Raw genomic sequence first — 23318 nt, forward strand, 5'->3', positions numbered from 1 at the left:
TCACATCACCGTCACCCGTCTTTGGACGTCTACAGGAGCCTCCTACGTGGCATCTGCCCTCTGACCCATTCTCACCAAAGCTGAAGACACATTTCTAGACATAGACCTGATGAGCTTTGTTCCCAAGATGGCTCCCCACAGCTCTAAGGACTTGGGCTGATCTCCTATGGATCGGGGTGGAGCTGGGCTTTCTTCCCACTTCCTGCTCAAGCCGCATACTCCCATCAGATGGCACTTCTTCAGTTCAGCACTGCATTCGTCATGCAGTATTGTAATTGTGCTGTGTTCTTACCTATATGTCCCACTGGAATCTGGGCTGAGGGCAATTGCCCTGTCTGGTTTTGGGGTTATGCTGGGCACCTAGCACAGGGTCTGCGATGAGAGTTACTGATCCAAGATAAATACAGGTGCTGGTTCCCACTGGGCTTGCGGATGCTGCTTTTGGCCATGGCCCAAGAAGAACCTGCAGGTAGAGAAGACAATTATTAAGGGCAGAAGCATTAGGAACATTCCGAGGGATGGCAAGATTGGTTTAGGGGGCCAAGAGGAGGAGAAGGCAGTACCATGACTATGGGAAGGGAGAGAGATGGAGCTTAGATGAGGGAGGAGAGGGGGGTTAAGATAAGTAGACAAGGAGACCATTAGACTGAGGTGGCTGTAACACCTTATAACCACAGAAGTGAACGCAAACCCAAACCGAAGCCAGAGTCAATGAGCTGGATTCTCAGATGAAACTTAAGAACGAAGCACAGTCAAATAGGTTTTCCCAAATAAGTCAAGCGCTTATGCTACAACCAAGCAAATAATTTCCTTGCTTAGCTTCCTGTCTTCTCTATAAAATCCTCTCCTCTAGGTCCTGTTGGAGGAGCGCCCCCAACCACCTTTGGATTGGCACTGCTTGATTCCGATGCCAATGATGTATGCTCAAACAAACCCTCAAAATGTTGGTATACCTCAGTTTGCCTTTTTACAAAGGGATTACTGCAGGGGAGGGGAGGTTACAGAGGGATTAGGTTCCAGAGTAGGTGGGTGTGAATGACAGCGACCAACTATCCTGGTTCGCCCAGGACTGTCCTGGCTTTAAAACTGAAAGCCTCGCATCCCAGGGAACCCAAGGCAAACCTAGGGACAGGGAGGGGTCGGGGAGGTCACCCTCGAGTGGAGTCAACATTACCCTAGTTGCCAGAAGTTTTGGACGAGGGCAACTTCTCCCTTGAGTTATGAGGATGGTAGAGAGGTAGAGAAGGGAAGGATCAAATAAAGTGTATGGGCTTTGGAACAGGGCAAAGCTCCGCTTCCTCGATGTGTGATCGTGTTGAAATTACTTACCCTCTCAGGCCCAGTTTCCCGTAGTATGGGGATACTTAAACAAGACTGAGCCACGTGAATGCGCCTACTCCAACTGTGGGCTCATACGTAGCGTTAAATTTTTAAATTCCTTTCTCTCCTCACTTTTGCCGCTGCCCTCATCTCTCACTTTTCAACCCTCCCTTTCTCTCCCTTAACCTTTCCTTGCTTCGTTCTCCGGGGCCAGCCGCTCCTCAGTCAGCACCACCCACCACCAGGGGGAAGAGCGGAGCCAATAAAGACGGGTGCCCCTCTAGCTCTCCGAGGCGAGCTCTCTATGGTGCCGCGCGGGGAGGGGGGGCGGGGGCGGGGCCGGGTTACGTCACGTGACCCGGGTGCCCGGCGCCCGCGCAGGCGCGGTGGCCGCGTCGCCGTCGCCGGGCTCCGTCGCCGCGTCGTTTCGCTGCCTTGACACCTGAGACGGCCGCCCGGCGGTCCTGCGGCTTTCCGTCTTGCCGCTGCGGGCCGCGAACCGCGGCCATGTCCCGAAAGCAGGCGGCGAAGGGCCGACCGGGCAGCGGCAGCCGGAAAGCCGAGGCCGAGCGCAAGCGGGACGAGCGGGCGGCGCGCCGGGCCCTGGCCAAAGAGCGGCGGAACCGGCCGGAGTCCGGCGGCGGCAGCGGCTGCGAGGAGGAGTTCGTCAGCTTCGCCAACCAGCTGCAGGCCCTGGGGCTGAAGCTGCGGGAGGTGCCGGGGGACGGGTGAGGCGGGCCCGGGAGCGCGGGAGGCGGCGCCGGGGGACGCGCCGGGCATGGCCACCGTCGCCCGCTCTCGTCCAGTCATTCATTCAGGCGGCGCCGGGCGCCACCGCTTCCCAGTGCGGGGGGTCCGGTGGCGGGCGAGGCGGCGAGGCCCCTCCCCTCCGGACGCTCGAGTAATCCCCAGTTGCCCTAATGGTGGCAGAGGCCACGAGGAAGCTGTGAAGTGGTCCTAAGAGGCAGCATTGGAGCAGGTGTCCTTTAGATCGGTGCCCGGGAAGGCCTCTGAGAGGTGACATTTAAGCTGAGACCCGGAGGCATGAGATGGAGCCCGTCCCTCGAGGAGCAGGACAGCACGTAGGGCCGTCAGAAAGATGCTGAGACACGGAGAAAGAGGCGAAGCCCCACGTGGTATAACGCTTTGCCCCTTTTGAGTTCTTACTGTTCGGTGTTGCCCTCCTTTTACACTCGGGAAATTAGGTCTGTGAGGGCCTGCTGTTTACTGAGCAGAAGGTGACTTCTCTAATTCTAACTTCCACGGGCCTCACTTTCTCCTCTGATGCTTACCCCAGCTTGCTTGGGGGCTTAGACCGGAATCTAGGGCCAGCTTTTTTAGGGAACACAGGCTAAATAAGTGGGGTGGGAGGGAGAAAGTGGGGAAAGGGAAGGGGCTATGGATCCAGGAGCATGGATGGCAGAAGGAAAAAGGTAGGGGAGAGGGGGAGGAGAACAGCTAGCATCCTCATTGCAGGGGTAGGTGAGAGGGAGTCTGGTTACCGGGTTATGTCACTCTGGAAGAGACAGTATTAATAACAGCCTAGCTGTTCTTGTCCTTCCCATCATTTGAGGGCTCAGAGAGGGCGGAGGGAGGAATAAGATGGAATTAAAGGCTGTGTAGAAGTGCCTGACCTGTTAAGCATGGGAACGAGGGAAGAGAGTGTTTTTTTGGATTTCACATTACATTGTGGCTCATTAATCAAGACTATGAATTGACCCTAATTTATGTATCCCACCTTTCCTACATATGCTCGATGCTTAGACACTTGGCTTTAGACCTCGGTTGCGTTTGACTCACCACCACCTAGCATAGTGCCAGGTACATAGAGGGCACTCAGTGCAGTTCTGTCGTATGAATGAATGATAAAAATACCACGGAGGCCCACTAGACCCTCAGCTGGGCGTCTCACAAGGACATTTCCCCCCTCCCTTCTTTCCTTCCACCCTCCGTCCGCCTGTCCCTTCCTAACTTCCAGAGCAGGGGAGAGGGGCAGAGGGAGGGAGGGAGGGAAGGAGAGGGAGGGAGAGAGAAAGAATCTTAAGCAGGTTTCACATTCAGCCTGGAGCCGGACGGAGGGCTCGATCCCATGACTCTAGGATCATGACCTGAGCTGAAAAATCAAGAGTCGGATGCTCACCGACTGAGCCAGCCAAGTGCCCCTCAAAGGAACATTCTCTCAGTGGAGTCAGTACAATTGAAGTCCTGCTTTGCCGTGTCTTGCTTTTAGTCTAGTGCCTGGATTTCACCAAATACAGTTTATTAACTCTTCTGGGCCTTACTTATCCCAATCCAACTCACAAGCACAAGACACTGCTGTATAAACCAGATGCCAGGAGACTATTTTACACTGGGATTGGGGTGGGACTGTTCCTTGCGTGGAACTGCATTGTTGGTGTCTGTTATAGTGGACATATTCTCAGTGTCAGGGGGTCCAGGGCACCGAAGTTCTCAACACAGGGTTGCTTAGGAGTAGAAATTGCAGCACAGCGAATTGTAAAATCTCGAGGGAGCTTTCATAATGCCATGGGAAACTTTGGGGGTACTACCTCTACTCTGCCCCGCCCCCACGAGAACGTACTTGTTTAGTTAACTCAGCAAACATTGGTTGAACAAGGTGCTGGGAATCCACTGCTGACTAAAATACTGAAGGAGTTCACAGCCTGGTAAGAGATAAATACATTAGTGGGCTCAAACATTTTGGTCTAGGGATCCCTTTACACTCTTCAAAATTACCCAGAACTCCAAAGAGCTTTGTTTATGGGTCATAACTGTCCACATTTACTGTATTTGAAAGTAAAATGAAAATTAGAAACAAGAATACACAAACACACATTCCCTTAACTGTCAGAGTGATAACCTCATGTATCAGGGAGCCTCTGGAAATCTTCACTGTACAGTTGTGAGAGAATGAGAGCGAAAAAGATAAGTCACACCCTAGTTTTGAACTCAAGAATACCTTGAAGGGGTCTCAGAGATACGCGCCCCCCCCCCCCCCAAACTGGGCCACACTTTGAGAATGGATAATATAAATCAAGTCCAGTTTGGTGTATTTTTAAATTTTTTTTTAACGTTTACTTATTATCAAGAGACAGAACGTGAACAGGGGAGGGGCAGAGAGAAGGAGACACAGAATCTGAAGCCGGTTCCAGGCTCTGAGCTGTCAGCACAGAGCCCCACGCGGGGCTTGAACCCACAAACCGCGAGATCATGACCTGAGCCGAAGTCGGACGCTTAACCGACTGAGCCCCCCAGGCGCCCGAGTTTGATCTATTTTTAACAGTGACTGGTTATAGTACTGTTGAGCAGGAAGTGGCCAGCACTCCCTGAAGGGATCAGGAAGGCCTTTTCATTCATTCAGCAAATGTTTATTGCAACTTACACTGTGCTAGATGCCTCTCCGAGGAGGTCCTACTCAGACTGGGTCATGAAGGACCAGTAGGAATGTGCCAAGAGAACACTTCAGGCTGAAGAGTAATGTATGTAAAGGTACAGGAGCACGTTATTTTTGAGACATATAAAGTTGTTTAGGATGACAGAGTATCAGGTTACAAAGTAGAACAGTGGCAGCGAGACTGCAGAGGCCGTCTTGCCGGGAATGTTCGTGTCGCTCCCTTCCGAGGCCCCTGTTCTTGAGACAATGTTAGATAAGATGATAATGATAATTCCCTCTGTGTGAGTTCCAGGAAGCTCCCCGCTTTCTGTTCACAAATTCTTCCCATGGGTACCATGAGATGGACTGTGGTCGGCCCTCTGGTATTGTGACGCTTTTGGAGATGGTGATGACAGCCTTTATCACCGTGCAATGGGTGGCGTTTCCTGTGTGTGGGATGGGTTAGTAGGCATCAATAGAGTCTGTATTCATATTCATTGGATACTCTTGGTGAAACAGAATAAAGCTATGGTAATATTAAAAAGTCAACAGCCTCCACTCTTCCATTCTAGTCCGATTCCAATATTGAGTAGCCTGACATAGCATCTCGCTATGGAGGCATAATCGTAGGCAGTATGGTACTTACAGCATCCTCGAACCTCTGAGTGCTTGGGGACACATTAGCCGGTGTCCTTTAATGTAGCCTTTACGTGAGTTGAGTCAATTTAGCAGAGTAATCACAGAGCTATTTATAGGGTTTTGTAATGCATCATGGGCCGCCTTCATATTTGTCGTGTTGTATGGACCCACATAAATTAGGTTGTTTCAAAACAAGAAAGAAGTATTTTAACCTTGGTGTTGTCCTTAAAAACATGATTGGCTCTAGTGTGAAAAGAATCTCTAATTGGATTAGGCAGTACAATAGCATCTCTCTGAACTGTATCCACTCGCATCTACTAAATGTTGCCCTAAATTACATTACTAATTAGTAGTGTTCTAAAATTAAAACATGAAAGAATCACTAATTTTAGCCATTTATCTCTGTCCTAAACAAGTTATTTTATTTTTTTTAGTTACAAAATTTTTTTTTAATGTTTGTTTATTTTTGAGAGAGAGAGAGGGAGAGAGAGAGAGAGAGAGACAGAGGGTGAGCATGGGAGGGGCAGAGAGAGAGGGAGACACAGAATCCGAAGCAGGCTCCAGGCTCTGAGCTGTCAGCACAGAGCCCGACGCGGGGCTCGAACTCACGTGCTGTGAGATCATGACCTGAGCCGAAGTTGGACACTTCACCAACTGAGCCACTCAGGCGCCCCACAAGTTATTTTATTTTTCTAATTTTTATTTTGTTTTTATAATCCTAGGATTTTAGTGATGGAAGGATCTTCACACATCATCTTGTGTAATTATCCATTGGTACCTGCATCCCCTGCACATTAGCTCTGTGTCTAGCTCAGTGCTTTTCAGCTGTGGTGGCACAATAGAATCACTTTGGGAACTTTGGAAAAAATACAGTGTCTGAGCTCTCCTAGATCAGCTATTAAAGCATTTCAGGCACTGGGGCCTGGTTATTGGTAACCTTTAACATGTCCATAGGTGATTCTGATGTGCAGCCGTAATTGCAAACCACTGATTTGGAGTCTAGATTCTAGGCTAGTGTTTCTCAAGCTTTAGAATGCAACAGAATCATTTGGGGGAGCTAAATTGGTAGATTGCCCCAGAATGTCTGACTCAGTAGGCCTGGGGTGAGGCCTGAGAATTTTCATTGCAAATAAGTTTTTAAGTAGTCAGAGATAACACTTTTGAGAATCAGTGATCTAGACCAGTGCTTGTCCAATAGAAATAAAACAAGCCACTATGTAATTAAAAAATTTTCCATTAGCCGTGTTAAAAAAAGTAAAAAGAAATAGGTGAAACTAATTTTAATATATATATTTAAGCCACTATTTGTTCAAATATTATAATCCATCAACGTGTAATCACTATAAATATTTTAAATGAGATATTTTATGTCTTTAAAATACTATTAAAAAATCCAGTGTCTTAACAACACATCTCAGTTTCGATTAACCACATTTCAAGTACTCAGTGGTTACACGTGGCTATTGGCTATGTTTTGTACAGCACATAAATGTAGGCAATTCCTGAGGATTGCCAACAGATAAAAATTTACAAGATCTTTGGTTTATAGTCTGTTTCCATAGAGCTAAAACAAAGTTTCCTCTCATTTGCCCCAATCTGTGTCTTTGGAACTCCCATGTTTTAGTTTAGTCTTATTGTACAGACACAGCATCCCTTTCATCATGACACATAGTTGGAGGTGGCTCTCATGTCCCCTTGAGCCTTCTTTAGGCTAAACATCACTAGTTGTTTATGCTTTTCATATTATGAATGAAGTTTAAAGCCACTTCTCATCCGAACATGTCTCTCTTAAAATGTGGTAACGACATATCATGTGTAGTACTCTGGCAGTAGTCTGACCTCAAAGAAGACTACAAAACCTGCCCCTCCACCCCACTCTGCCCTTTCTGAACATTTACTACTCTTATTGCAGCCTAGAAGGCCATTGTAGTTCTTTCGATGGCCAGAGACACAGAAACAATATTGTCTCATGCTCAACTACTGAACCCAGAACTCTTCCATGCTACTGAATGTAATTGCTTATTTTTGGGAACTCAAATGCAAGGCTTTCCATGTATTCTGATAGTGCAGTGGTTCTCAAGCAGAGATGGTTTCGATGCCCCCCCCCCCCCCCGGGGACATTTGGCAATGTCTGGAGACAGTTCCGGTTGTCACAAGTGACAGGGAGGGAGGCGGTGGTGGTGCTACTGGGGTCGAGTGGGTAGAGGCGAAGGATGCTCCTAAACACCCTACAGCATACAGGACGACCCCCCACAACGCAGAAGGGTCCCAAAGTTCAGTAGTGTGGGGTGGAGAAGCCCTGCTGGAGGGTAACGGGGGAGGGTGTGGGCTCAGGAAGCAGTGGGGATCTTCTCGGGGGCCTTCGGGTTCTGGTTGCACTGTTCTTATGGCTATCATGAGTGCCCTTGCTGGGCCCCCAAGGGTACCTATTACACTCACGATATGGCGTTTGCTCACTTTTCCCGTGTCACCAGAAAAGGAAGTGATTTGTCTACCTTGATTTTTCCTTTCGACTATTTATTTGTAGTCAATTCAAGTGAATATAGAAAAAAAATACAGAAATACGTTTAACAGGTACTGCTAATTCCACTATCTAGGGATAACCACAGCTAACATTTTGGTGCCTGGGTTTGAATCCTGGGTCTGCCATCTACTGGTTTTGTGACCATGGATAAGTTACCCTAGAGGGATAGTATCAGGACCCGTCCCATAGAGTTGTGAAGACCAACCACATCTAATGCACGTGCTGTTTAGAACAGTCCCTGGCACATCGTAAGAGCACTTTAAAAGATGGTTTCAGGTGTTCTTCTTTGTATACATTCGTGTGTATTTCTGTGTCTGCCTATATAGTGTGTAGATGAACTTGGTCAAGCTCATGCAGTGTGCCTAAGCCTATTTTTTTGGCTTATGTGGAGAACACTTGCCCGTATTACTGAAAGTTCTTAGAAAGCCTGTTACTTTCTGTAGAATACCATGAACTTAATGTAAAATAACTAAATACATAATTTTGTGCTAAATCACACCTCTTAAACTAGATTCAAGAATAGACTGACTAGAGGTGGCAGGTAGCAATGGTTTAAAGAAGTTTGAGAAACACTTAAAATTGAAAACGTTTCATCCATTACCTTCCTTTATTTTCCTGTGTGTGAAAATATCTTAGCAACAGACACTTCAGGGTAGTGTATAGAAATGGCTGTATTCCAGTCTCTTCTAGAATCTGGCCCCAAATTGACGCATAGTTTCTTGGTTTCCAGTTTATGGAATCTGCATTCTTTACATTCTCTTCTTCCCCTTTGCAAATATATATATATATATATGTATATATGTATATATATATATATATATATACACGTGTGTATATGTGTATATATATGTGTATATATAAATATGTGTACATATGTGTATATATGTATATATATACGTGTGTATATATATACACACATATATACACACGTATATATACGTGTGTGTATATATATACACTATACACATGTATATATATATATATATCACACGTGTGTATATATATACACATATATACGTGTGTATATATATACACACGTGTGATATATACATATATACACACACATGTAGGTGTGTATATATATATATATATATACACGTACATGTGTGTGTATATATATATACACACGTATATATATGTACGTATACATATATATGTATATACATATACGTGTATGTATATATGTATATACATATATTTGTATGTATACGTATATATGTATAAACATCCTTATACGTTTGAAGAAATTCCTGCCTTCTCTATAGCTTTCCGTTGAAAATTCACTTTTCTGAATTGAAAACAAAAAACCTCTTTCTCCTACACATTTAGGTCTGAAGTTCTAAAGTGATGAGTTTCTATTTTGTGATTAGACTATCCTAGATCTTCATTTGGAAGAGTAAACAGTTTGGTGCGAGACTGGGCAACAGTTTGGCTTCTGAATGGCTTATTTCCTTAGTTTTAAGGATACTAGATTATGGTTGTCTCACTTCAGTTTCTGTGTATCTGGGCTCTGTGTTTGTGATACAGTTTGGAACTTTAGAAGCCTTTGAGGGGTTTCCAAGTAAAGATAGCTCTTAAAGTTTATTACCAGCATCTTAATTAAAAAAAAATTTTTTTTAATGTTTTTATTTATTTTTGAGACAGAGACAGAGCATGAGCAGGGGAGGGGCAGAGAGAGAGGGAGACACGGAATCGGAAGCAGGCTGCAGGCTCTGAGCTGTCAGCACAGAGCCCGACGCGGGGCTCGAACTCACGGACTGTGAGATCATGACCTGAGCTGAATTTGGGCGCTTAACTGACGGAGCCACCCAGGCGCCCCCCAGCATCTTAATTTTAGAAGCAAACAGTGTGTTTTAAAGTTTCCATTTGGCGGGAATAGCATTGTGGCTCCCTGGATGGCAGGAGAGGAGCCAGGGAGGGGAGTATCGTTGCACAGCACAGCTGTGTGTTGTCCTCATTTTCTCCACTGTGTTTGTAGCACTCAGACGGGATGTAGAGTTCAATTGCTTATACTGGGAACTTGACAGATTGCTATCTTTTGGGTACTCTTTGTTAGATGAATGATTAGTTAGCCTGGAGCTTGTTTCAGAAAAGAAGCACTAGATCCAATTTCTTATTTTGGAAGGGGCTTAGGAATCCCAGTCCTTGGGTGTGGAATGGCCTGTAATGTCTGGACCCTGCCTTGAGGCGGGTAGCGTATCACCACCTCCAGGTGTTGAAGCAGCTGAGGCCCCGGGAGTCGAATGTCTCCTGAGTCAGCCGGCTGGTAAGTGGGGAATGGGGTCCGAGTTTGTTGCTTCTCAAGAAGGTAATGTGGTTGAATGCCTGCCCTAGTGCTCTCCACACAGCCTTTGGGAAGAATCCTGCACTGTCAGAGTTGAGGCTTTATCTCTGTGTGAAGGATTTCCGTGGATGGCCTGGCCATCTGAGTGTCAGATGAACTTAGTTCATTTTTAAAAGGTCTTGACCGACATTTTTGTTTTGATAGCAATTGCCTGTTCAGAGCACTTGGCGATCAATTGGAGGGACACTCCCGAAATCATCTCAGGCACCGACAAGAGACCGTGGACTACATGATAAAGCAGCGGGAAGATTTTGAACCCTTTGTAGAAGATGACATTCCTTTTGAGAAACATGGTAGGTTCACCGTGGGACACTGGATCCTCCAGGAGTAATGCTTTGGGTAGTTAAATCCATCAGCATTCCCCGCCCTCCCAGCCAGGGGTTTGATGACATAAAATACGGCATTCATTTATGCAACGAGTATTTGTTTGTTTGCTCTGTAATAGGCAGCATGCTAGGCAGTTGGGAACTAGTAGGTTTAGGCGTATGTACCTTTAATAAAAATGATGATGTTAATTAACCTGAAAAGTTGTTTATGACTTCTTATTCACTGGGGGGTAAAAGCAGACTATAAAATATATGTAGACTGATCTTAGTTTTAAAAGGTATACACACTAGGAAACACACTAGGAAAAGTGGACAGATACTAACATTTTATGGTTGTTGATGCTTGGCTTCACTTATTTTCCACTCACTTTCAACAGCTTCTATAAAGGAAAGGTAATAATAATACCTAACTTAACAGGGTTTTTGTAAAGCTTAAATTAGACAATACGGTTAAAATAAGTTCTTAATAAATGTCAGCCATCTGGGGATGGTGGGACTAGGACTATTTTAAATGATCTTCTGCATGTTTTTCTGATTTTTTAAAAATGACCGTGTATTAATTTCTCATCAAAAACCCAGACACAACCACTCTTCTTTGAGGCAAGTGAGTTAGTGATTTAAATCAGTTTCTTAATATGCTCAAATCTAGTAGGAAAGTACATATGAGCTTTTAAACTTTAAGGATCTACTAAACTAGATGTTGATATATTTAGTGTTTTACAGCTAACATTTTCATCACACGGTCAGAGTCTTATCTGTCCCGTATTGAGGAGACAGAATCGTTCTGTGTTTTAGGGAGCTAAGTCTGGAAACCATGACAAGAATGGATGGAGAGAGACTGAGGAGGAGGAGGAGTTGGAAGGCTCTCCGCATGGGCCCAATGAAAGCAGAAGAGGGTCTCCACCAAGGCAGCTACTGGGGATAATGAGTAGGGTCCAGACCGAGACCCGGTTTGGCAGTGTGGCTGACAGGTCTCATCGGAGGTGGGGAGGAGGGGAGAAGGAGGAGACCAAGGTGATTCTGAAGTTTCTGCTTGGGGAATGGCTAAGTAGCTGGAGGCTTAGCCAGATAGAAGACAGCAGGAGGAAGACCTTTGGGAGGGAAACTATCCATGACCCCAAAGCCTTTCTCATTCCTCACTAGCGAAGGGCTCATTCACTAGGTACCAGCAACAAAAGAGACACAGCAGCAGACTCCCCCTCCCCTCCTGCCCCCGCCCTTACCCCCATGAGTAGTTCGTACTCATGAGTAGTTTGACCGAGTTCTGACAGTTCCTCTCCCTGGCTCACCTTTGGGCCTAGCAGGTACCAGTTTACCAGACGGTCACCTGTTTGCAAGTGTGGGTTTGTGGGGCAAGGTTTGTAGTTGAGCGTTATATAAAATGACTTGTGTCATTAGTCCGATTAAAATAATCATTTTGGACGAAGAGAGTTTTTGGTTGGTGACTCGAAATTCCACTCTGAATACCTTCAGCAAAGGTCACTTGGTAGTTTGGGGGGTGTGGCAGGACAAGGAACTCAAACCCATCAGTTGCCAGTGTGACAGTGACTACAGATGTCCAACAGGAAGGTGTGTTTTTGAAATGCCACTGTGTTTGCCTGATGGTTGGTCGGTGCTCTGGAAGGATCTGACATCACAGGAGTTGAGAGGTGGCTCTGATTGCCACAGCAGAGAATGGAAACGGAGAAGTCTGCACTTGGCATTTACATGTCGGTTGGAGACTATACTTACTGTTACGTGTTTTTAATGCCTGTCTACCTTTTTATACTGTGAGATTCTTGAGGGACAGGGACTGTGTCTGTCCCCCGCTTGGTAGGCACTCAGAAGATCTTTGTTAAGTGAATAAGTGAATGGTTCACTTAACTCTTCAGGGCTTGGTTACCCTTGCCGGTGGCTGTATTTTTTAGGACTGTTCCTTTCCTTCAGACTCTGGCTTCTCCAACTGTACAGAGACCTCCTCTCCCTCTCTCTTCATACCCCGTCATCCATTACTACCTCAGTGTTTTTCCTTTCACTACTTCAGCCTCGTAAAATCAAGCCTCTGTGGCCATTTGCCTAGATTTCTTCAATACTTTTTGGACTGGTTTCGTTGCCTCTTGACCCTTTGAGTTTGTTTTCCACATTGCAGCCAGAGTGGTGATCTGAATGTATTTATTTATTTATTTATTTATTTATTTATTTATTTATTTATTTATATGAAATTTATTGTCAAATTGGTTTCCATACAACACCCAGTGCTCCTCCCAGCAGGTGCCCTCCTCAGTACCCATCACCCACCCTCCCTTCCCTCCCACTCCCCATCAACCCTCAGTTTGTTCTCAGTTTTTAAGAGTCTCTTATGGTTTGCCTCCCTCCCTCTCTAACTTTTTTTTTTTCCCTTCCCCTTCCCCATGATCTTCTGTCAAGTTTCTCAGGATCCACATAAGAATGAAAACATTTGGTATCTGCCTTTCTCTGCATGACTTATTTCACTTAGCATAACACTCTCCAGTTCCATCCACGTTGCGACAAATGGCCAGATCTCATTCTTTCTCATTGCCAAGTAGTATTCCATTGTGTATATAAACCGCAATTTCTTTATCCATTCGTCAGTTGATGGACATTAGGCTCTTTCCAGAATTTGGCTGTTGTTGAAAGTGCTGCTTTAAACACTGGGGTCCAAGTGCCCCTATGCATCAGCACTCCTGTATTCCTGGGGTAAATTCCCAGCAGTGCTATTGCTGGGTCATAGGGTAGATCTGTTTACATCTTTCCCCTAGCTTAAACCTGGGGGCAGCTCCCCACTGACCGAAGGATGAAGTCCAGACTCTTCAGCTCTTCTTGTTTCTCTACCCTCGTCTCTTGCTGTTGCCACTGTGTCTTCTGCTTCCCCCACCCCTCTGTCCCCCCGCCGCTCAGCAGTGTGAGTTCCTGCCATACCGTACAGCATGCAAGCTCATTCTCTGTCTCTGTCTCCGTCTCCGTCTCTCTCGGCTCTGCTTGGAACATGATCCCTTCCTCTTCTGTCTCCTGCTTGCCGTTTGGAAATCAGTGCGGTCGTGTCAGCTGAGAAGCTTATCTGATACCCTTACCTCCCCCTCCCACTACCAGACGGGCTTGAGGTCCCCATCTGGAGTTAGCCAAGCGGCAGGGTTTGAGGGCACGGTCTTCCACAAGATACCAGCTGAAAATCTGGGGTGTCCAAAAACCACCCTGAGGTTCGATGGTTTGTTGGAAAGACTCAGAGAACTCAGTGAAGGTGATTGTACTCACAGTTATAGTTTATTACAGGGAAAGGATACAGATCAAAATTAGCCAAGGGGTAGAGTCTGGGAAGGTTAGACAGTCACAGAATATTTATTGTCAACCAGGGAACTCACACAAATTTCCGTGGTTGGATTATTGGGGCTTCATTATGTAGATATTCTTGATTGATTGCCCGAGAATCCAGCTTCCAGTCCCTCCGGTCTTCCTAACACCACGCGGCCAGAGAGGCCCACCATGTGTCACCTCATGAGCGCAAACTGTCAGGTGTGGCTAAGGGACCCATCCTTCTTGCACTTGGGACATTTCAAGGGTTAAGAGGTTTATTACCCAGTTGCCAGGGACAAAGGCCAGATCTCTCTGGTAAGGCCAAAGTCTTTACCACACATCCCTTTCCTGTGGCACTTACGCAGTAGTGCCTGTCTTCTTATTTGACTCCCCGCTGGCTGTAGACCCCTTGAGCTCAGACCGTGACAGGCTGCGTCATGGAGTGGCCAAGAGCCAGGTCTTGGAGTCAGACCGCCTGGGATGAAATAGCTCTGCCGTGTCCTGGCTCTGTGACCTTGCGCACAGTTACAAACTTCTCTGAGCCTTGGTTTCCTTATCTGTAAGATGATGGATAATCTCTTTCAGAGAGTTTTGAGTAATAAACCAGAGGCGAGTGGAGGAGACGTGCTTACTATGTAATAAGCACTCATCAACGCAGATTTAAGATTACTCTTGTTCTCGTTGCATTTCTGGTGTCTTTCAGAGCTAGGGATGTAGGAGGCATTCCATAAGTATTTAATGGAGGAAAAAAGGAATCCGTTCTTTATGAATGACTGGTTCTCTCCCGAGTAGCTCTCGATGTGCTCCTGTCTGACCGGCTGAGGTCCTAGATTCTGACAAAGCTGATGGACTTCTCAAATGTATACTTTGTCTTTTACCATTTGGAACTGAATAAATAGCGAAGCAGGTTTGCATTTGGATCTTTCCGTTATAAAGGCTTCATTTTTCTTTCTTCTGTTTCTTTGCAGTGGCCAGTTTGGCAAAGCCTGGCACATTTGCTGGCAATGACGCGATTGTGGCCTTTGCAAGAAATCATCAGTTGAATGTGGTGATTCATCAGCTTAATGCCCCTTTGTGGCAGGTGGGTCGCCTATTGAGGGATTTATCTTAAGCTCTTATTTATAAATTCGCTTTGGGGGTGTCCTGCGATGGTGCAGCAGGGTCACTTGGACCGCAGGCTTAACCAAGATGGGAAGCTCCCGGTGGCTTGGACTTAAACCCCGGACCGTGTACAAATGGAGTCCGAAGTATAATTCAGGGACCTTTAAAATATCATTCAGCAAAGGTGATGGGGATGATGCACATGTTGTGATGAGCACCAGCTCATCAAGTGTCGGATCGCTAAGTTGTAGGCGTGAAACTAATATCACGCTGTATGTTAACCAACTGGAATTTGAATTAAAACTAAAAGAAATAACCATACATGTGTATGTGAGAGAGAGAGAGAGGGGGAGATACATATGTATAATTCGGCAGTCAGTTAACTGGGTAGTTTGAGGGTAGAGAGCCTAATGTGGAAATACTTTAGATGACTTTGTTAAAAATATTAAAGGGGAGGTCGAGAGGATTAGTGCAGACACGTTCCGGTTTGGAGTATGCCTATTCCACGTGTATGTTTTGTTTTTTGGGTGGAGGGAAACACAAACCAGATGTACTCAATAAGCTTGCTAACAGGGTTCTGAACAACAGAATTTATTTCATGGCTTAGGGCGTCAACCTCTGTTTCTGTGCTCTGCTCAGGCATGCGTAGCGGTTTTAATAGTTTTTCGACGGCAGATAAGATTTTATGACAAAGGTTCAAGATGGCCTCCCCACCCCTGTTGTGAAGTACCTGTCCATTCAACTGTTTTCACTTTTCTTTACCTTTGGTATCCTAAATTAACCTCACCTCCCCCAAACGGTCCGTCGGACCACACATTCAAGTATGGAAGGTCACAGGTCGGGGGGAAAGGGTCTCCAGGCTACCACCCTCTTGTGCTTGCCCCTCGCACTCAGGCTGCTTCTTTCACTTTGCGGCTCAGCTCCTAAAGACGGTGCCTAGGACTTCTGTCAGTCCTCCTTCCCGCCACTCCCCCATTTCTAACCGTTCCTTTTTTAATTAGCTGAAACATGTTAATCGTAGAGAACGGTGACATTTCAGAAAAGCCCGTCAGGCAAAAATCACCCAGAGTCACATTATCCAGAGATCATCGTGATGACTGTTAATATGTTAGGCGTTCACATAAACTCTGAAAAAAAGCTGAAAACATTCATACTTAACCGACAAGAGACGTGTCACCATGGTTTTAAACATATTTTAAGCACCTCTGTTAAAAAAAAATTACAAAAAGAAAGCACCTCTGCACATGGAGTCATGTCCATATGCACGTTTACACAGTCACGTATCGCTGTATGTTATTCGTCTCATAAAGGCAATGGTGACTTTTTTTCTCATTTGTTTCCATAGACCACTTGCACGCATATATTCCTCTGAAAGTGCTTATTTCTAGCCTCTGCTCGTTAAAAATACAGTTTATAGAGATACAATATATGGGTAGCAGAAAATACAGTTTATAGAGATACAATATATGGGTAGCAGAATTCACCCTTCTCTAGTGTGTACTTCAGGTGTTTTGACAGACACAGGTCCCACTGTCAACGTATGGTGGGACATTTCCGCCAGCCTAAAAAGTCTCCTTATGCCCCTTTGTGGTCACCCGTTCCCTCTCCCCATTCCTAATGCCACTAATCTACGTCTTGTCGCTTTGCCTTTCCAGAATGTCGTACAAATGGAAGCAGATAGTCTTTTGTGTCTGTCGTGATATTCTTTAATGAAATTATGTTACAACAAAGTAAATTAGACACTCCGTGGATTGGTGCAGGATGCAGTGAGCAGGAGGGAGCCGGTGACTGTAGGTGTCGTTTTTGGGGGGCGGTGTTGTAAGATGTACCGACCCCAGGGAACGCTCTCGTATTTTGTGAGCCTCTCTCTTTCTAGGGAGGGTCTTTGAGCCAAGAATACTGGTTATGGCCTTTGTTGTCCCAAGTTTTGGTCATGAAAGTTTTACTGTTCAGCAGAAGTCACTGAAATCATTTGAATATTTGAAACATTTGAATAATGACCCTATTCTTGGAGAAAAATATTCTGTGCCAACTTGGGAACCACACAGCCTGCCTTTCCCTCCATTGATAACTATTTTTTAAAGTTTTTAAATTATGTAGGTGGTTGTAGAAGATAATTCTGCATAGTTAAAATTGTATTTCCAAATACATTTCTGTAGTGTTCTTTCTCATGGATTGCTAAACATTGAAAGTATATATATATATTTTTTTTGGGGTAGGGGGGAGAGTGTGTGTGTGTGAGCAGGGGAGGGCCAGAGGGGAGGGAAAGAGAATCTTAGGCAGGCTGCAGGTTCCACGCTCAGCACGGAGCCCGATGTGGGGCTCGAACTCATGAACCATGAGGTCACGACCTGAGCTGAAATCAGGAGTCGGCTGCTTGGGGCACCTGGATGGCTCAGCGGGTTGAGTGTCCGACTCCCTGATTTCAGCTGAGGTCGTGACCTCATAGTTCGTGAGTTCGAGCCCCACATGCTACTGGTGTCAGCTGTCAGCCCAGAGCCCACTTCGTATCTGTCCCCCTCACCCTCTGCCCCTTCCCCACTTGTGCTCTCTATCTCAAAAAATAAAACATCAAAAAAAAAAAAAAAAAAAAGTCAGACGCTTAACCAACTGAGCCACCCAGGCGCCCCGAAATATATTTTTAAAATAAGTATATTTGCTGTATGGTGGAGCTCTGTGCTGGATCTCCCCCATCTTCCGCCTCCCCAGTGAGGCATCTTCTACCATTTAAGAATTGAAACTGCGTTGGTTGCTACTGTCTTGGGTAGGAGCTCTCGCGTCAATAATGAGTGGGCTCGCACTCACGCCATGGAGGTGCTGAAGCCTGCGTGTTCTCCTGGTGTCCAAAGGAGCTTAGGCTTCTGTGAACCATAGAGGGTGTGTAGCATAGAAAGTGATACATAAACGTAACGTAGTATCTTACTACCTGTGACTTCCAGTAAAAACAAGAAGGAGGTGCTGATGTTTTGGAGTTTTAACAAAGAAACAGTTACTGGGCTCTTTAGGGGCCGGATTCCTAAAAACTTGAGAGTTTCGGTGGAGGTGGTGGTTTTCTGGGGGGCATACCCGGGCTGGACTGTCACCCCATTCTTGTCCGGCTGTGCTCCATGGGAACATTCACAAAAGACTGCCTTGGGAGTAATGCCTTCAGGGTTGGGCGCGGTGGTAGTACAGCTGGACTACATACAATTTTGTTTCGAAATTGATTTCAGCGGGAGATTTGGGGGTTTGTTCTTGTTAATGTTTCTTAGTATGTGGTTGATGGAAGATGCTATTTTTGTTTGAATGATGGGTAGATGTACTGTGAAGCCAATAAAACCTAAATGTCTGGTCCCTCATTTTTATGGTCCCCTTTCAAGGTCTTGGGAGGAGTGCTAGCAATTTAATATTTGTAATTTTGTATTCTTTTTCTCAGAGCCCCAAGTTGTTTGAGCTTCAAGCTCAACAAATCTGCATCCTGGAACAACCCTGCCATCCTGGAAGGGGCCTGTGCATTTGAGGGGCTGATGGGTGCCCACCCCCACCCCCCAAACTTGACCTTATTTAACTTCATTGTAAATTTGCCCGACTTTTGATTATGTGTTTTCCTATGGATGTATTTCTGTATAGTTACCTATTAAGCACATGGAAGCATACTTACACGGCCACATGGGTAGGAGAAAAGAGAATTCAGAAATTGCCTAAGCATTTTTTTTTTTTTTTTTTTAGAGAAGGTCTTTCCTTTATTTTTTCCCCACGCATTAAATCAGAGGCTAAAAACACAAGGCCCACAGTCCAGGTGTGTAGCACTAAATCTCTTGTTGCAGTCACATACCTGTTCTTCCGGTCCAGCCCTCTGGCACATCCCGGGCATACCCTGAATTCGTGTCTGCATAGAGCCTGTTGGCTAGCCTTCCTAGACAATCCAGGTGGCATTTCTCTCCCCCAGTAGACACCTTCCCCATCCTCGCTGGCATCCCTGTCCCCTTTCTTTTGCCTGCAGATTCGTGGCACCGAGAAGAGCAGCGTGCGGGAGTTACACATCGCGTATCGGTGCGGAGAGCACTATGACAGCGTTCGGAGGCTCAATGACAACTCGGAAACACCTGCCCATCTCCAGACTGATGTGAGTGAGGCCTCCGTGCTCTTTTGTATTCTCAGCCCTGGTGAACTGGGGCAGGAGCTACGTATCCTGCGGCTAAAACCAGGGATGTTTTGTGGCAAGTTGTCTTTAAGAATCTGTGGGCTCGATTAAAAAAAATTCTTTCTTCAGCTCCAGTGAGATTGATAGATAAAATTATTGGTTATTCTTCTGCTTTCCCTAATAGTCTTTGGTGGCTAGGATTGCATAAAATAGAATTTATATACAATTCTGAAATTACTTTTGTGACTTAAAATTAATCCATGCAGGGGCGCCTGGGTGGCTCAGTTGGTTAAGTGTCCAACTTTGGCTCAGGTCATGGTCTCATGGTTTGTAGATTTTAAAGCCCACACATCAGGCTCTCTGCTCTCAGTGCAGAGCCTGCTTTGGAACCTCTGTCCCCTCTGTTTCTGCCCTCCCCCTGCTTGTTTTCTCTCTCTTTCTCTCTCTCTCTCTCTGTCAAAAATAAAAATCAAACTTAAAAAAAAATTAATCTATGCTTCATATCTGAAGTTTGGAATGTATAGAAAAAGTGAAGAAAATAAAAAGTGCACAGGGTCAACTACACTGGCACAATTTTTGTTACTGTTCTGGTGTTTTAGATATAGCTGTGTTTCCTTTCCCACTCTGTTCAATTAACATGATTCCATGAGGCTCTTCTCACATTATTACATGCTTTCTTTGTAATTTTAAAAAATAAAGTGAAATCGCTCTTCCAGCGTTGTTCCCCTGCCCGAACGCAACCCGTATTATCCGTAGGTCATAAAATCTCCTGGAGATATTTTCCCCATGAAGCAAACATGTGCGTGCACGTGCACGTATTTGGCTTTTGCTGTCTTTCCACGCACTCTGCCCCCGATTGTAAGCATCCTACACATACTGTTGTGCGCCGTGCTTTTCGAACGGAAGGTATCTTGGAGTCTCACTCACAGCAGTGCATAAGGAGCTTGCTAAACCGTGTTCAGTGGCCACACGGCATTCTGCTGCGTGGATGCACTGTCACGTGTTTGACCAGTCCCTTTGGCGGACTTTTAGACGGTTTTCACACTTTCGCTTTTAGAAGGAACGTGTGGTGCCTTATATATACGTCTTTTCATGCTTGTGCGAGTCCATGTGTGGGATAAATTCCTAGAAGGTCCTCACTGCATCAGAGGACGTGTGTATTGATAATCGTGACAGGTATTGTGCAGGCTTTACCAGTTTGCACTCCCACTCTCCGCCTCTCCCTGCGTCTTCGCCAGCACAGCGTATCACATCTGCGAACCTCTGTCAGTTCAGTGGAAAGGATTGTTTTCCTAACAGTTTTAACTTGTGCTTCTCTTATTAGTGAGTTTATGCATCTTTCCCTGGGTTTGCAACCTATTTGTATTTCCTTTTTTTCGTGAACTGTATTCATTTTCTTTGCCCACTTTTTTCCCTATTCAGGATTTTTTTTTTTTTTTTTTTTTTTTTTTAGTGATTTTTAGGAGCCTTTATAAATTAGGGAAATTAGCCCCTGTCTGTGGCATGAGTTGCCAGTATTTTTTCACAGTCTGTCATTTGTCTTTTTATTCTTTCCCCACTGGTCTTTGCAGTGATGAAGTTTTAGATTTTTATGAGGTTAAATTAATCAAGGTTTTTGTTTCTGTTTTTTTTTTTAACATGTCTTCTGGGTTTAGGGGTCATGGTTAGGAATGTCTTTCCTACTCCGAGGTTAAAGAGAATTTTCCCATAGTTTATTTTAGTACTTTTGTGGTTTAATTTTTTCAAAAAAAAATTACACCTTGTCTCTCTTTGGAATTTATATTCATATAAATGTGTGAAGGTAGGGATCCAACTTTATGTTTTCCCTTGTGGTTACCTAATTGTACTCCAACCATTTATTTATTGTATATCTTTTCCCCATTGACTTAAAGCGCCCCTTTTCTCATCTATAAAATTCTCTGTTTCTGGATGTAGATTCTATTCCACTGGTTTCTTTGTTCATGTGTGTGTTGTTTTGATTAAGAGTATATTTTAAAATCTGGTGGAATTTTTCACTTATTTTCTTTCTTTGTAATTTCTGCATATTCTTGTTTTTTTGTTTTATATATGAATATTAGAATAAGGTTGTCATGTTAAAAAGAAGTCCTGTTGCCTTTATTTTTATTGGGCTCTCATTAACAGATTAACTTCAGGAAAAATTGACATCTTCGTGGTGTTGAGTCATTCTGGCCAAGAACCTAATAAGCTTTTTTCTTTTTTTTAATTTTTTTTAATGCTTGTTTATTTTTGAAAGAGACAAAGACAGAATGCGAGTGGGTTGGGGCAGAGAGAGAGGGAGGCACAGAATCTGAAGCAGGCTCCAGGCTCTGAGCTGTCAGCACAGAGCCGGACACAGTACTCAAACCCAGATGAGCCTCAAATTCATGACCTAAGCCAAAGTTGGATGCCAAACTGACTAAACCACCCAAGCGCCCCTCTCTGATTCTTTTTTTTTTAAATGATGGCCATCCTACCAGGTGTGCAGTGCTATCTCATGGTTTTGATTTGCATTTCTCTAATGACTAATGATGTTGAACATCTTTTCATGTGTTTGTTGACCATCCATATATCTTTGGAGAAATGTCTGTTCAGGTCCTTTGCCCATGCTTTAATTGTGATGTTTGTGTTTTTGTTGTTGAATTATAGGAGTTCTTTATATATTCTGGATACTAGATTCTTATAAATCTATGATTTGCCAAAATTCTTTCTGTCTGTGGTAGTTTTTGGTCGATTCTTTTCTTTTATATATATATTTTAGGTATAGAATTATATTATCTGCAAATAAGGATAATCTTTCTTATTTTCGGTTTTATACTTCTATTTTTTGGGGGTGGGGGGGACTAATTTCATCTGCTCTTATTTCCAAAATATTGTTCAATAATAGTGGTAGTGAAATCTTTGTGTTCTTTACTTTAATGGAAATTAAGCATCATTGTATGGATTTACCATGGTTATTTAATGATACCTACACCGTGAAGCCCTCAGGTTGTTTCTGGTTATTCGCTGTTCGCGGCACTGTGGTGAGCACTCTTACATAAATCCTTAAATCCTTACTACAGTTGACATTATTTGACATTACTTCCTTTGGATAAATTTCAAAGACGACACACATCGCCAAGTTGTTTGGGTATAATTTTATAATTTTATAGTAGATCACTTTTTATTGTGAGGAATGTACTGCACACTGCGAGATTCTCCTACTTTTCCATGCAAACAAGTAGAAATTTGTCCTTCCCTATTTCCCATCTCTCTGTGTTAATAGGAAGCAAAGGAAGAAGGTGATCGGGCAGCCACGGAGGAATGATTTTAGCTTTTCTGAAATAAGCTTAGGTCATAAAAGCCTCGTGGATACCAAGTGAACTGCTCTCTGTGTCTTTAGAAGTTGGATCGGCAGGTTCCCTGGAGTGGGCTGGTGTGCACGTGGTGTAGGTGAGGCTGGATGAGTTGTGCTCACCTGTGACTGCGGCTGGGACAGGAACTTCACACCAACGCTTGCTGGTGATCAGATGGGGTCTAGGGACACAGATGAGAGATGCATGTCTGTTTCTTCCAGACAACTTGTCCTGCTGCAAAGGCTCATCGGGTGAACTTCTGTCACTAGGCTCCCGGCTCTGGAAGTAGACAGACACAAATGTGTGCTGTTCGAGCCGGCAGTCCTTACCAGAATGTTGGTATCCAGAAACTACGTAGGAGCTCTAATGCCATTCATACTGAACCCCTAATCTTGGGCCTTTCTTTTTCATACTTCTCTTGTGGTCTGGAATCTCAGTGTCTGGCTGAAATTGAGCCCCGTCACTGCTATTCCCCTAAGATTGTTCCGGGGATCTTTTCCTCATAAATATTTACTAGGATGATTTTGAGATTAGAGTGTCTTCCTGTGTTGAAGATTCTGAATGTAATTTGCTGGTGTTCCATGATCGTTACTCTTTGCATTTCCTTTAGTTTCAGATGCTCCATCAAGATGAGTCAGATAAAAGGGAAAAGGTGAAGACGAAGGGAGGTGACCTCGACGATGACCTGAGAGATGAAGTAGAAGATGCCGTCCAGAAAGTCTGCACCGCGACTGGGTGTTCAGTCAGTGTCTTTGTCCTGCAGTAATGGCGGCTAAACACGCACTGCCGGGCCTGGTTCACCTGCCAGTCTCGTAGAGCCGGCCTAGCGTGCCGACACCTGAGGGGCCAAAATAGGTTCATGACCTGTAGGTTCATGGCCTGATTAGGTTCAGTGCCAAGAGCTGTTTATTCATTTTTCTCTTGTTTGCTACACTTTACCCAGTA

General features: G+C 44.8%; 1 protein-coding gene across 2 annotated transcripts in view; it reads left to right on the top strand.

Moving 5' to 3' along the window:
* Nucleotides 1-1692: 1692 nt before the first annotated feature.
* OTUD3 (OTU deubiquitinase 3) overlaps nt 1693-23318 on the top strand; it is a 29655-nt gene continuing 8029 nt past the window's right edge. For both annotated transcript variants that reach the window (XM_042951412.1, XM_042951413.1), the window contains exons 1-5: nt 1693-2048; nt 10345-10493; nt 14786-14898; nt 18901-19023; nt 22984-23115. In XM_042951412.1, the coding sequence (XP_042807346.1) occupies nt 1828-2048; nt 10345-10493; nt 14786-14898; nt 18901-19023; nt 22984-23115 (738 nt within the window). In that variant the 5' untranslated portion in view covers nt 1693-1827. The remainder of the gene's footprint in view (nt 2049-10344; nt 10494-14785; nt 14899-18900; nt 19024-22983; nt 23116-23318) is intronic.

This window comes from Panthera leo, chromosome C1 (genome assembly GCF_018350215.1).
Source record: "Panthera leo isolate Ple1 chromosome C1, P.leo_Ple1_pat1.1, whole genome shotgun sequence".
Classification (NCBI taxonomy): domain Eukaryota; kingdom Metazoa; phylum Chordata; class Mammalia; order Carnivora; family Felidae; genus Panthera; species Panthera leo.